Source organism: Ixodes scapularis, unplaced genomic scaffold (genome assembly GCF_016920785.2).
Source record: "Ixodes scapularis isolate PalLabHiFi unplaced genomic scaffold, ASM1692078v2 PGA_scaffold6__148_contigs__length_123643588, whole genome shotgun sequence".
NCBI classification, from domain to species: Eukaryota; Metazoa; Arthropoda; class Arachnida; order Ixodida; family Ixodidae; genus Ixodes; species Ixodes scapularis.
The window spans coordinates 4556178-4571105 of record NW_024609881.1 but is presented as its reverse complement, the minus strand read 5'-3'; the positions used below and the strand labels follow the sequence as shown (position 1 = coordinate 4571105).

The window sequence follows — 14928 nt, the reverse complement described above, 5'->3', positions numbered from 1 at the left end:
GGATAAAGCAACCTCGGGTCTGACCCTAGGCGCTCCACCATTGCCGTCGTGAGCTACGCGATACTGACGCCCTGCATCGGTCGACCACTCGCAGACTGCGCCAGTCCCAGCGTCGTCCCCAACGGTCCCGCGTCGTCGTCTCCCTCGTCCGCGTCGGTCAAGGCGTCGTTGGCCAACTTCCTGCAGCAGCAGCAGCAGCAGAACCTGGCTGCTGCGTTGGCGCTCAACGGAGACACCAACAACAACCACATAGGCGCCGGCTCGCCGGCCGACCGCGGAGGGAGCAGCGCACGCACGGTCGCCTACTGTCAGGGGAAGCATCCCGGCCGCGCAAACAACGCGTCCAGGTCGGTGCCTCGGGCTTTGCTTCCTCTCTTCGTTCCTTTTGAACCTTTACGCCTCGGAGCACGTGGAGCGAAAGCTCGCGCTGCGGGACCCAGGGATCCTGGGTTTAGTCCCCGCCCCCTCCCCGTTTCGATCTGAAGGATCATTGTGTGGTCGTGTATCACTACTGCGCGATGCACGCCAAAGACCCAGGGCTAGAAGTGGCGCTGTACCGGCTGAATTTCTCGTTGACAGCGGAGACACCGGACGCCCACTGGGCCTGAACAGCTTCAGGCTATCGAAACATACACAGGATGCAGAAAAGCCCCCGAAGGTTGCTAGACTACTATGTTCAGTGGCGTCTGCTAGAGTGTTGAACCAAATTTAACTTAACTTTGGTAGATAGAGATACGGATGTAGCTCACTGAATTCAAGGGTGCATAGCTTATTTGGCTAGTTTGGGATCTACTCACATAAGGTGTGTCCTGAAGACAAGTTTAGTCTTTTCAGAAACACGAACGATGAGAATATTATCCGCGCTTTTGCTTCGCCAGCCTCGTGCATGCTGCATGGGTGGAAAGTTGAGCATACTCCCACGCTTCACACATGCTTTAGGTCATCCTAAAATTGACTGATTTAGGGGTTTTCAAGGATGCTCAGCAGGTTTCTAGTTGGAACCATATGTTTATTTTGACAAAATAAAAAGGTACCTCTAACACAATTTGTTTCTGAGGGCTACATAAAAATGCGCTAAGTATTTAAAAAAAAAAAAAAAAAAAAAATGAAAGAATGCAAATTTGTTAACAGCGCTTTGTCAACAGTGCTGTATTCAGCATGCAGGCCTAGTTTATTCGAGCCACGGCTGAGCGCTGCAATACAAGGCGTGCAAGCACAAAGTCGCGTAATTTTTCCCGTAATTTGCGGGATTTTTTCAAAACCCAGAAAAAAGAACCGTGTTCGTGATAAAAACCACTGAATAGGATGCTTCTGAGGTCGCTGTAGAACTTTGTCATTGGAACTTTTTCTCTAAATTGAATATTTCAAAAGTTCATTAATTAATCTTAATTAATTACTAATTTTGCAAAATACAGGTGGAGCATCGGACTACTGAGCAATAGTTTGTTGGTTCGATTCCCGCCGAGGGTCAGAATGATTTTTGCAAGGACAGCTGGCCGTGTTACCGTGTTTTTTGTTTCAACCTTGCGCGACGCTCTAGAGTTAAGGCTGGTTCACATTCTGCGACTGCTTATGATTGAATGCATTACGACCTCTTGCAATCCCTTACAGCGAGAGAACACATTTAACACCATATATCAGATAGCTGTGGAACACCAGGGATTTCTGCGTATTTTCTATTTTTTCCGCACATCATTCTTTTGTTTAGTGGCTCAAAAATCTTTTGACGACGTTGTAACTGACTATTCCTCGTAGCTAGTGCATACATTTAGTTTTGCAAATACCTCAAAACCTCCGCTCTATTTAAGCGGGACACTACCTGGGAATGTCAACTTTCGAACCGTTCACTCAATTGGCGTGATATTTGCAGGTGGTGTTTGTAGCCATATAGAAGGAGGGCATGTAAAGTTTCAGACCTGTGAACCAATTTTATAAGGTACTATACCCCCAGAACGAAGTAAAGCATAGCGTTGTGCGAATATTCGAAATTTCGAATAGTAGCTTCGAATTATACCCTATTCGATATTCGCTTCGAGAAGAACTGCACTATTCACGTTTTTCGAAGTGTTGATTGCGGCGGGTTAGCCCTGTTGAGTGCGCTTCTCGCCGAGCATCAGTCCACTGCGGAGAAGCAGTACCTGTGGATGCGAGCTCTGCGGGTGTTGCTTCTCCGCAGTACACCGGTGCTTGAGGAGAAGGGCACTTAAGGGGGCTAACCCGCCGCAATCAACACTTAAAAAAGTATGAATATCGCAATTTCCTGCTTGGAAGAAAACCATACATTCAAAGTGGGATGGTGCACGCGTGCCAGCTGTATATGAAAATAAATGGAAACTTTGTGAATATGTATACTGTAAAACCCTTTATTTTCGCAGCCCCTTTTTTCGCGAATCGCTTACAGAGGGCAAGTTGCGGCCATTAAATTTCACGAATTCCAGAGACCTGCATTGAAAATCTTTAGGACCGAAATTTTCGCGTGCCTCTAAATTTCGTGAATTTTTCAATTCGCGAAAGTTAAGGGATCGCGAACATTGAGGGTTTTACAGGATCTATATTATAGTAAAAGTTTTAAAATTAAACTGACTGTTTCGCAAGAGTATATGTTAGGCAGAGATGCCCTTACAACCTGCATTCATCATGCGCAATTCATTCTTTTTTAACTTGAAATTAAAGAAAGAATATTTAAGATTTATAAATTCACTCGAATGGGTAGAGTTGCCCATTTCTATAGGATTCATTTTATGTCAAGCGCATCTTTTATTTGCCATCCCAAGACATCGGACCTTCTGAGGTCACAGTTCATAAATACAGATAGATTAAACTTGGCTTATAAATGAAGTGGAACAACCTTCACAAGTTTAGCTGGGTTTTTGTCTTAGCATTATGTTAAGGTAGTGAAAGGTGTGGAAAAACTATTCGATATTCGATTCGAAAATATTCGGCCAAGAGCACTATTCGCTTCGAATTCGTTTCGAATTCAAAATTCACTATTCGCACAAGCCTACTTTGCATGGAATCTGCTCAATGAATCTATCATTGAGAAATGATGTTCATGATCACATATTTTTCTGGTGAAATGCATACTGGAATACCTGTTGCCAGTTACTATAAAAAGAAATTTCAGAAATTATGCATTTTTCAAACAAAAAACAATTTATGAAAAAAAAAACTTTTTTTTTTCATCATTACCAAGTTTTTAAAATTAAAAATTTTCATAATAAAGGAACACAAAGATGCAAAGTCTAAGTTCATAGTAACCGGGTCCATAATATTGCGGCATATAAGCCGCAAATATTAACTCTCTATAGTTTCTTACTGAAACGATAGTTTTAATAAGGTGCGATTTGCTGCCAAAAGCTGACCTGAGAAAAACACGTTCAAAGTGCTCCAACCTCTACCTTTTGTTTAGCATTGGTGCATAGAAAATAATTTATAAAAAATTTACTATTTAGTGCTAACTAATGAAACTTTCTGGGAATACTCTCTAGCTGTTGGTGAATGTAATCATGGCATTTTTCAAAATCAACACTTTTGCAGAAATTGTTTTTTCTGGGTAGTGTCCCCCCTTAAATGCAGCTCAAGGACCACTTCATAGACGGCGCCAGTGTGTTCTCTCGTAAGATATCACGAGAGGTTGTAAACGGTTGCGAGTGTGTGAAGCAGCCTTTAGAAGCCAGCCCCTAAATTCATTGTGCATTAAAACGGCCGGACTCCTGATGCCTTCGGCCATCTTGGTGCAGGTCTGCCCAGTGTAACAACCTGTCGGCGCTGCTGTCCCCCAAGGCGTCTCCCAACCAGTTTGTGCTGGGGAGGCAGCCCCCGGACTACGACGAGGCCACCAAGCAGCTGAACAAGGCAAGACACGCACAGGTCAGTCCCTGGCTCACTTCATCGGCCTGCATCATCGCAGCGTCCCTTGTCCTCTTTGGCAACTGCCGAAGCTTGTGCCTCGTAAACGGTAACACTAGGGAATGTCGGGCTCATAGCCACGCATTAACTAATGGCTCGGGTCTTCTAAAATGGAGCCTAAACCGGATTTAGGGTCGGGGACCACCGAGCAAATTTGGGAACTCTGGGAACCGCCGGTGCACCCTCTGGGGAATATGCACCAAAGGCTTCGACCTTTTGGCGACGTCGTGAGCTGTAGCAGGATAGCTTGCTGGGCCAGTTTGTTGAACGATATAAAAAACAGCGCAAAAGGACGGGATAAGAAAACAGCGTATGTCCCGTGTCCTTCTTCTACTTTGTGTCCCGTCTTTTTGCGTGGTTTTTTAATATGTCGCGAGCTGCAATTTCAAACGGAAACCCGATTTCATATATTTTTCTTTTTAATTTATGAATTCTGTCAATTAGTCCAATTACTAATCAATCCATTCTGACCCAAACAGCTGGTATAGGGTTAGGAAGGTTACACTTGCACAAAGGGGAAGGAAGGACACATAGGGCAGAAGATATTTACAAAAAGGTTGAGGTCAGGGTTAAAAAGCTTGTCATATGCGAGCTGCATCTCTGTAAAAGGGAGAACTTGACTCTAAGTCAGAAGGATAAAATACTGTCGAGACCGGTTATAACGAAGTCAACGGGAATCGGAAATCACCGATATATCCGCTACTTCGTTATAACTAGGGTTCCGCGTTTTCGGTTTCTATTTTTTCAAAATTCGGCGTACTTCTTTCGGTGTTTATTTTAAAATTCAATTTTCGGTTTTTTTCGGCGTATATTTATACCCACAAAATTTTATTGGCGTTTTTCAGTGTATATACAATAAACACCAACGGTCACCGGATCAGATGATTCTTGTAGCTCTGATATTTTTGATCATTCAAAGAATAAAGGCACAGATACATTGAAAAAGAAATGGACACTTTATTTGGCTAATGTGTGCAACTGTAAAAGAAACAAGAAGAAAACAGAAGTACAGACAAGTCAGATATAAAGCCTATTTCCAAAAAAAAAAAATGGAACTTTACCGTTTGTACGTCAGGATTACGTGATCTTATTATAGTACACACACATGTACATTCCCAAGTTCTCCTCGTTGATCCGCACTCTTTCTTCCCTGTTAATATAACCCTGAGCTTCGAGAATGCCCTCACAACGCTAACACTGGACACTGGCAGGCTGAGGATATGAAGAGCTGCCTCAGCCAAATTTGGCCCATCAACCAATTGTGACCACCAAAAGAGACACGGTGCGACGTATTGAAGCACAACATAACAAGCAGAGCTTGAATTAAGTCAGTCTTCTTTACAACGAGTTAAAAAACACGCTTGTATATGGGGAGTCAGGGGGCATTTCAGACTTCACGTTCGGATCGATGATGCGGCACATTCAAACCAAAACGTCGTGATGGCATCCGTGTATCCCATAACTTCGGGCACATTTCGATAAACACTGTCGTTCCATTTTTTTTTTTTTTGCCACAGCTCTGCGGTAGGACTGGAAGGTCAAAGTGAGCTTTCCCGGTTAAAACTGAATTTTAGAAAATGAATGCGACGTATTTTTATCGGTTTCAATCGAAAATGCCGAGCCTAAAAACTGACCTTTTTCGGTTAAAACCGAATTTCCGAAAATGGATTCGGCGTACTTTTATCGGTTTTTATCGGTTTAAACCGAAAACGCCGAACCCTAGTTATAACCTACTTCGGTTGACAAAGTGCAAAAAGGAATCAGAAATTGTGATTGCTTCGCTGTTGTAGCCGCAATTTCTTCATGCTGTGTGAATGGTCTTTTCTTTATGTGTATGTTTTTTTTTAGTTCAGCTGGCCTTAAGAAAACTTTTTTTTTTTTTTTTTTTTTTTTTTTTTATTACTTTTTTGTTATATATGTACCCCTTGTGGCTAGCTAAAAATTTACTGATTGACGGACTGAACTGACCCGCTGGACATTTCCTTTACAGCCGTTTGCTTCGACAACGGTGACACATGCCAGTTCCAAGCCCGGTCGGTCGCGGTCTGTCAAAAGCAAGGACGTAGACGACGTCCTGGAGATTCTTATTAAAAACGGAGGTACGTTCCCTGGCCGCACTTTGCAAAGGCAGCTATGGTAAAACGTTTGCTGGGACATAATTGCTTTGTGAGTGAAGTACTAACTTTCCCAGCTATGCAAACAAAGAAAAAAATGCATTTCTGCAGTGTGTCTTCCAATGGATCTAACCTGCCTCAAATAAATAGCAAAAATGAGCTTGCCGTGCCGACTTCATAACTCCCTGGGACACTGAGGATTGGTGGTAGATTTGTTGCGCAAAAATATTGAAGGAAATGGTTGCCTCCATCAAAAGTTACAAATAAAAACCAAAACTTGCCAAGGGCTCCATGGGAGTTAAGCCTTTTCCTTGTTAAAGTTACATAGCATTCTTGTGGACCATCTGGGCATTTGCTTGGGCAAAAGAGAAAATAAGAGCCAAGTCAGAACTTCTTTTCTTTTGTGCCTTTCTTGGTTTTGTGAAATAATGGCCCACAACATGTTTTCACTTCGATTTGGAAAATGCTTGCTCCCTGTGGGTCATTAAATTTTTTTTGTAACTTTCTGGACTTTTTTTTTTTTTTTTGCTATTTTCACTAAACAAATTTACCACCGGGCCTCACTTTCGCTATAAATTGCAGGTTTTATCGTGCATGAATCCTGCAAAGTCGAAACTATAAATCTGGTTTGCACATGCAAATCTCATTCTAATTCATTATTTAAAGCGGGTTTGATTCGTTAAGTCACTGTACGGGCAGCATGTCCACAAAAAAGATTTACGCCATTTTTTTCACTGCAAAAATAAAGTGTGCATCGCCGAACGACGCTCATTCTACACCCAAATGTAGCACTACCAGTCCGGACCAGATGCCAAAGTTTTAGAAAAAACCGTTCCCTTACTCAAGAGTTACGAGTGATTTTCTAGAATGTGAATGAGAAAATAGGACCCATTCTTAGTAGTTTGCACCATTTAGCGGATATATAGGGTGACCCAAGTCACCAGGCTGGGTCTAAAATGGACGCCTGCGTGTAACAATCTAAACTTTTCGTCCGAGGTGTATTTCACACATCGGTTTTTTTCTTGTAAAATTAGAAAGCGTAACTCCCTTTCTGTAAGAAAATGGGGCCTAGAAACTTGCCTCGGTCAAAGGCGGGCGGCGACGCAGACGACCAAGTCGAGTTCCGGGGTGCGTTTGGCGCGCGTTTTGATAGATGGTGCTACCTTCTTATCGAGATGGCTCACATCCACCGTGGCTTATTGAAATTAACACAATCTTTTTGTAATGTACTTTTAATTAAAAATAAATGCAAACAATAAAAGCAAAACAAAACAAACAAAAAAAATGCGCCTGCATAGTAACGGCGCTTTTGCTGCCAACGAATTTCGTCTGCGTGTCGTCTGCTTTCTTTCGTTGGTCGGTTGCACCTTCCAACGTTCCGACGATGCTCGCGACGCCATCTATCCATACACATGACAAACGCGTCCCACAACTCGACTTGTTTGTCTGTGTCACCGCCCGCCGTTGACCCAGGCAAGTTTCTTGGCCCTATTTTTTACAGGAAGAGAGCTACGCTTTCTAATTTTACAAGAAAAAACCGACGTGTGAAATACACCTTTGACGAAAAGTTTGGATTGCTACGTGCAAGCATCGATTTTTACGGTCCATTTTAGACCGAGCGTGGTGACTTGGGTGACCCTATATTTGTGGGCTTTGTTGGCCACCATTTTCCCATTCAAAATTCCCGAAAATCGCTTGTAACTTTTGAACAAGATGGTGGTTTGTTCTGAAACTTTGGAGTCTGGTTGGGACCATTACCGTTACATTTGGGCAGTGTCCAAAAAAAGGGCTACGACTTTTACTGCAATGGCCGTTATGGGGCTCTCCCACCACTAGAAGTGACGTCCCTTGTTGATGTTGTAGTTGGCTATGTAGGGCGTCCGTCTTCGATGTCGCAAAATCCTTAAAAAAGAATGCCCGCCTCCGCGCGCGGTAATCGAACCTGGGTCTGCCGCGTGCAAAGCAGAGACGTTACCACCGAGCTGTGCCGCAGCGTTAATAACCCGCTCTATGCTTTGGGTTTTTGTAATACCCGATGTCCACTGCACGCCCTCTCCGGAAAAAACAGTAGGCTACCACAAAATGCCGTTATAGCACCATCAACGCCATGGGCTCGTGCTGAGAGACATGCTTTCACGCCCTCCGGAACAAAAAAGAAACAAAAACGTTCGGAACAAAATGGTCTGATGTTCATTTCATTCCCAACGCTTTAGTTCACACGCCCCACGGTGCGTGAGGGCGCAACGGCAAAGCCCAATGACTTTACCGTGACGTGTCAGAGCTGTCAGTCTGACTACTGTGGATTAAAACGGGGCTCCTTAATTTTTGTTTCCCTGACATTATGGTGCCTGGAAGGAGTCTGACTCGTGCGTCTACCTCCTATTCTGCCCCTACTTCAAAAGTGGTCTTGATGTGGCAACAAACGATGTCGCAGAAGCAGGAGTGTCATTGTGACGGATGTCGTGACCCTGCTGGTTGGACATATAGAAGGTGGGAAAAAGAAAAAAAACTTTGAGCCTTCCCACTCTGGTGAAGAAGGAAGATCAGCAAAGCTCTACTCTAGTGGGATTGAAGTAATGGCCAGCCACAAGTCGGCAAGCCAGAGTGGAAAGGCTGGAAAGTTGCCACCATCTATGAGCGACGGCGGCAGCCAGACAACCGGCAAGCCGATTGTCCGATTGCCGCCGTCACTCATAGATGGCAGTAGCTGTCCAGAGTTCTGCGTCATCATTTGTTTGCTGGCAAACACGATGGTGAGGAAACTTGCCCTTAACAGCTCCGCTGTAAAAAGCATGAAAACGTGAGTGTCACCGTCAATTGGCTGCCAAAGGCTTCAACGTCTGCCAGCGCTGCTGCAACACTGCCAGGATCGCGGCCAGCGATGACGTGACATTTGGATGACGTCATTGAGCGGAAAGTAAGGGGCCACTTTTTTGGGCGCAGTAAGCGCACCAGTCTGAAACGTGTTCCAGGCACCGTACCGACAGGCACCTAAGGATGTATGGCAGATATGTTTTGTTGTGCTGCTCGTACCGATCCGTTGCCTCAAGTTCTCGACGCTTGCCTTCCACAGAGTTGCCGCCAAGTGCTGCACAAGAGCCTCCGACACCTACGACTCCGATCAATGGCGGCGACATGGGTGCCCTGCTGGTGTGCACGCCGCCGTCTTTCCCGACGCCACCCCCTTCGTCGGAGGCCACGACGTTTGGCGAGAGGACGCCGCCCTCCCTGGCCCTGTCGTGCGACAGCGAGACTCCACCCCCTTCCGCCTCGCTGGACTTCGACTTCCACCTGGACATCGATGACTTCGAGGGCATGGACCTGGGCATGCTCGCCGAGGGGTCCAAGCAGCCGAGCCGGAACAGCTTCCCCGAACCGGCCGACCTCGCCGACCCGACGCTCAGCATGGAGATCGAGCTCTCGGACTGGCTCGACGTCATGATGCCCAACGCCTCGTCTTCGTCATCTTCCGCGGCTCCGCAGAACGCAGCAGGAAGTGCGACGGCGGCCGGTACGGCGACCAACGCGGCGCAGCACGACCCGCTGCTGTCGACCAACGCAGAGGTCCACGACCCCTTTGACCTGTTCCCGGCCGGGGACCCGGATTTCCGGACGTGGGACGACTTTCGGACTTCTTGGGACAGCACCGACTTCATCGCCTGATGCATGCCCAGCGCTAGCGGGGAGCCAAGCGGTCCAACGACGGCAAAGCGGCGCCGGCCGTCGTCTGTCGTGTTTGTGACTGTCGTTTTGTCGGTTGTGCGAGCGATGCCGCACTCGTGGCGAGAGTGTCGCTGAACTCCGTCAGTCCGCCGCGGACCAAGGGCGTTCGGTAACCGCCACCAGGCGCCCATAGAAATGTAACCGCCATGTCGTCCTACGGTCTTCCATTTCCCCCCTTTTCAAAATGCTCACTCCTAAAGAAGAAAACGGCCACGCTCTGTTTGTCCTCTTGACGATTCCAATTTCGAGACCAGGATGGGCAGGCAGAAACAATACGCTTTGCTCCAAACTCGGCAATTTTTCCGATTGTTTCTGAAAGTGGCGGCGCAGAAACGCGAGATTTAGGAATCTCGGAAGGGGACAAACTTTGAATTCGTTGGGCCACTTGCGTCGTATCCCGGAGTCCATCGTCGTTGCCCAAACTAACCGAGGGAGTTGCGAGGCCGGACTACTCCGTTGGTTTACCGGCGCGCCGGAGCAGCAGCGAGCAGGTTCTCTCGCCCCATCGGAGAGCCACATTCCACGAAAGGTCGGCCCGGAAGAGAGAGAGAGGCCGCGGGAAAAACGGCGACGTAAACCGTAGCCCCGGCGGACGTGCCACTGTCGTCCATCGTTTTGTGTTTTCAAAGAGATTGAGGTTGTAACAATTGCATGTACATAATATACATAAGATTCATGGCAAGCAGACCGCCCCTTCCTCTCTGCGGGGTAAGTGGACTTTTTTTAGCGCAAGTGGGAGTAGCCTCGGACCGAAAGCCCATTCTGCGGGAATCGTGCATTACTTGCCCAAACGGGGCCAACAAATGCGTGTCTTTTTTTTTTGTGGACTGGGTACCATGCAGTGCACCCACGAGCAGTGCCTTGTATCACGTAGGTATTGAGAGTTTTGTAGACGGCCGTGCCTAGACGTACGGTCTGCTGTCCGTTCCTTCTCCCGGGGGTAGTGTATGGAGTCTCTTCGACTGAAATTTCAGGCTCAAGGTTCGGCTTTTCTACGAGGTTTCCTTCCTCCTTTCTGGTTGTACACAGGCTGTGGTTGTATAGAGAGGTTTCCTAATTCAGAGCACGTCAGCGTTAGGCCACTTGTGCATAACAGAGTGCCGAGAGAAACGAGCTAAACTAACGAGATGGTTTCTGTCGCACGGTGCGTTGTCTTGCCATTGCTCTAGGCAGTGATCAAATGTGTGCTCCTACTTGTACATAATCGGATGGAGCAAATTTGTGTTGGTGTAGTGTGCTGAAGAAAAATAAAGAAATACTCTATGTGAAGTCCAAGCTCTCTTTTAAAGCTGGTTCGCACATACGTCGCAGCGTTAAATCAACACTAGGAACGGCGTTGATGCACCGCCGACTAGAACGTAACTTAGCACTGGTGCAGCACCATATCCGCATTGTATCGCTAATATGGCGCAACGTCGGTGCCATTTTCAACGCTGACTAATAGCACCGAAGTAGCATTGTGGAGTATGTGTGGGCTGGCCTTTAGGGGGAAAAGGAATTCTGCACGAACTGAAGACATTTACTGCAAAAGCTAAGTCTCCATCCAGTTTCCCTTTTTGTTTTCTCAATAAAGATTGCACCAACTCGTAAGTACGAGCCACATAGCACCTACTTGCCTCACTTAACCCGAAACTTTTCAGGGTAGTAGAGAGTCCTCCAAGTTGCTGCTCCTGCCAAGCAAAGGCCATGCTTACTGTATAGTTTCACTGAGGAAAAGCTGAAGCTTTTGTTTACGGTGTTCACAACGTCCGTCTAAAGTGGGCATTTTCAAACTTTTCCATCTGGAGGGACCCCCACCACTTTCAGTCTCGAACTTTAAGCAGTAAAGCAGTGTGGAAGCTTATGAACATTGCAAACAAAATTGCAAATAGGGAGTGCTCATCCAACAATTGCGCTCCAATGGGCGGCTTAGATCTGCTCAAAATGGTGCTCAATCTGAAAGTATGCGTTACTTGGCTGGGGCGGTCCCGGAAGTTTTTTTTTAGAGCCCACGAGGGGAGTCTGGGGAACCCCTGGGCATGTAGGAATCCAGTTTGAGAACCCGTGACCCAGGGGTCTTGTTGCAAATCGATCTGCTGGTAACCTGACGACTTTTATCGTGAAATGACGTCGCATTACACGTTACTTTCAGTATAACAAGTAAAGGCTCGTTCACACTTGCGACTGCTTACGACAGTGCATTACGGCCTCATCTCGCAAGAGTAAAGCGCTGAATGGATTTTATAAACAAGTACCGCCAAGGTTGTGCATGCTGGGACACACTTGAGCCAAAAATGGCAGAGCGTCGCCACCAATTTAGTTTGTCGAGTCGGCGCAGCACCGTCATCTGCAGTAGACCAATAGGAGAATGTGTGCCTGGATGAGGGATGTGCCACAAGGCAAAAATGGCGACGTCCGCCAGCATCCAATATTAGTGCCCATGACACGATCAGACGATGGCGGTACTTGGGTAAGTCAGGATGTCTAGCGCTTCACACGAGAGAACACACTGGTGCCATGTATCAGGTGAAACACTTGAAACATTTTATTATCACTACTAAAGGTATCTTTAATTAAAAGGATTTTCTCTAATCCCTTGTTTCCGACATCCGTATATTTCCTATTTCGGTGTATCATACTTTCAGAATGTTATAAACAAGCATTTCTCATAGCTAATACGTAGTACATCTTGCCTTGCAAATAATGCAAAACCTCGCCCTAGTAAAACGCACTTCCACAGCCACCTTGTAGATGGCACCAGCATGCAACTGTGTTCTCGCGTCGTAAGCAGTCGCAAGTGTGGGAACCAGCCGTGGCTACTATTTGTCACTTTCAGCGAGAAAAATGCGTAGTTGCAACTTTGACGTAAAAGCTACAGGCGATATAATGCAGTGATTGGCTCCCGAGTTGGACTCCCCAAGGAATCCCGGAAACTTCCTAGCAGCCAGATTCTTCGAGCGCGTCTAGTTAAAGCGCAACTGAATGTCTCTCCTTTGAAGCCAAACAACTCCATCTTCCTTAAGGGGGGACATGGGTCTTTAGAGCCAAAAACTTTCTAAAACTGCATTCTTTTGAAAACGGCGACGGCTGTTGTTCTTCTGAATCTACCACGCTTCTAATTTCGTGGATAAATATTCAAGCTATAAATCAATTTATAATGTCTATGCGGGCTGAATGTGCATTAAAGTTGACTCTAAAATATTGTTTTCACATAACACAATTTTTGGACTCGTTGAAAATTTGCAGGAGGGATATCTCAGCATCTACAGCAGTTAGAAATATAACCTTTCTTGAAATGTGCTGCTAAATGTCTGAAGCATACAATGTTGAGAGCAGATTTTTTAATATAAGTCTAGACAATTTTTTATTTGATCTTTTGTTTTATTACTTGTTAGCCATGCATTGAGCACTGAACTTCCAATATGTTGTAAAATCACTAATAATGGGTTTATCTTAAAAGTGCTTCCAATGTTGTATTCTTTACACTTCGTAGTATCTGGCCATGTGTTAAAAAAGATATTTCGTTGAGCAGTTTTTTCCCTATCATTCCTCCAAACAAAGGCAGGTAAGTTTTAATTATCCTCAGGACAATTTTACTGAATCAAGAAATTATCAGATATATGAAATCAGCACAAAAAGCTGAACAAGCCTGTGCAGTTTCATTGAGTTTGGTCATAAAATAAGAAAAAAAGCTCCAAGACCAGTGTTCCCCCTTAATGTGCTTAGTATTGCTAATGAAAATTGTAACCTTTATTACAAAAACATTGAGAGGATTTTCCAGGTCCCCTAGCAGCTTGCTAGGGGACCTGGAAGCTGCTAGGTCGAGCGAGCGCCAACATGTCGGCAGTCGTTGAAACCGACGCGCAGTGTCAGTTTCAATGACCGGCCGCCCCATTGCACTGCATGTCCGGCTTTTGGGAGCCTCGTCGACGTGCGCCGGCCAAAGGGACCGAAGCGTAAAAGGTGCCACTGGCTAGCTTTGCAGTGTTTCATAGCTGGGAGCTGGCGAGAAGGATTTAAGAGTTGTTTGGCACAGTTTGAAAGCTGACGACGTCGGCTCGCTCCATGAGACCAGTTAATGCTTTCGCATTAAAGAAGGCTCGAGGTACACCTAAGCACTTCTTACGAGTTGTGAACGCAAAAGCACATACGCCCAGTGGCATACTTTCCATTTTCCCAGGGGGGGTGCTTTTCTGCGCAATTTTTTTTACTCCGGCAATTATCAGTAGTTTATTTTAGGGGGTACAGCTTACAGCGTATGTATATCTTCTTCAGCTATCATTGCAACAGCAGTGCTCTTGGTCCATTACTTTTTCTAACTTTATTAATGACGCATGCCGCTCTTCGCGGACGACTGAATCATCTATCGCTTCATTGGGCGCGTTAAGTTGTGTCGCCACGTCCACGACTCCGGTTCGAGGAACTCCGTTGCAGTCGCTACTAAACGGACTTTTGGAACAGCTCCAGATGGAGTAGGCGCCCGCTATATGAACTTGCGGTTGTTTTATTTTTTTTTTCTGGTGGGACATCGCAATACAGCAATCTGCTGTGGAAGCAGATCAAGCGGACGTAATAGTGATTGATGTTGCGTTAGCTTCTCGCCAGAACTGGAGATTGAAGCTAACGAAAGCACGCTAGGATTCCATTTCCCATGTATTCTGTCAATAAAGGCAACGTGGCCGTTATTTTGTTTACAAGCCACTACTAGAAGCTCGTTAAATGGCACGTAAACGGCATCTCGGTAACGATCATGGCCCGAGGGGGGGAGGGGGGGGCACGAGCCCCGATGCCCCCCCATCCCCCCCCGTAGCCTACGCCTATGCACACGCCACTCTTCGCTCTCGTTTCGTTGGCGGAGTATGGTGCGCTGACCATGGGCGTGGAACGGTGGAGCCACTGCTTTGCGGACACGCAGCGCCATCGAGTGAGCGATCATTGAACTGACGCGCAGCGGCCAATGAGAGCATCGTCGACGTGCGTCAGCCAATGGGACTTCAGCCGAAAATTTATCAGCTTTACTTCGCCCCTTTCGAATCTGGGAAACTAGGTGCCGTGTCTAGGCTTTTCACGTGGTTTCATAGCTGGGAGCTGGCTACACTTGGAGAAAGGATTTAAGGTGCCGTTTTCGCGCTTCAAACTGATGACGTCGGCTCGCTCCATGAAACAGTTAATGCTTTCACATTGAAAAAAAAACAGGCTTGAA

At 46.2% G+C, this 14928-nt stretch overlaps 1 protein-coding gene across 2 annotated transcripts in view; it reads left to right on the top strand.

Moving 5' to 3' along the window:
* Window positions 1-11015, top strand: part of LOC8037775 (myocardin-related transcription factor A) — a 238807-nt gene extending 227792 nt beyond the window's left edge. For both annotated transcript variants that reach the window (XM_040499811.2, XM_029993258.4), the window contains 4 exons: window positions 95-347; window positions 3741-3870; window positions 5900-6008; window positions 9097-11015. In XM_040499811.2, coding sequence (XP_040355745.2) covers window positions 95-347; window positions 3741-3870; window positions 5900-6008; window positions 9097-9686 — 1082 coding nt within the window. In that variant the 3' untranslated portion in view covers window positions 9687-11015. The remainder of the gene's footprint in view (window positions 1-94; window positions 348-3740; window positions 3871-5899; window positions 6009-9096) is intronic.
* Window positions 11016-14928: the final 3913 nt, after the last annotated feature.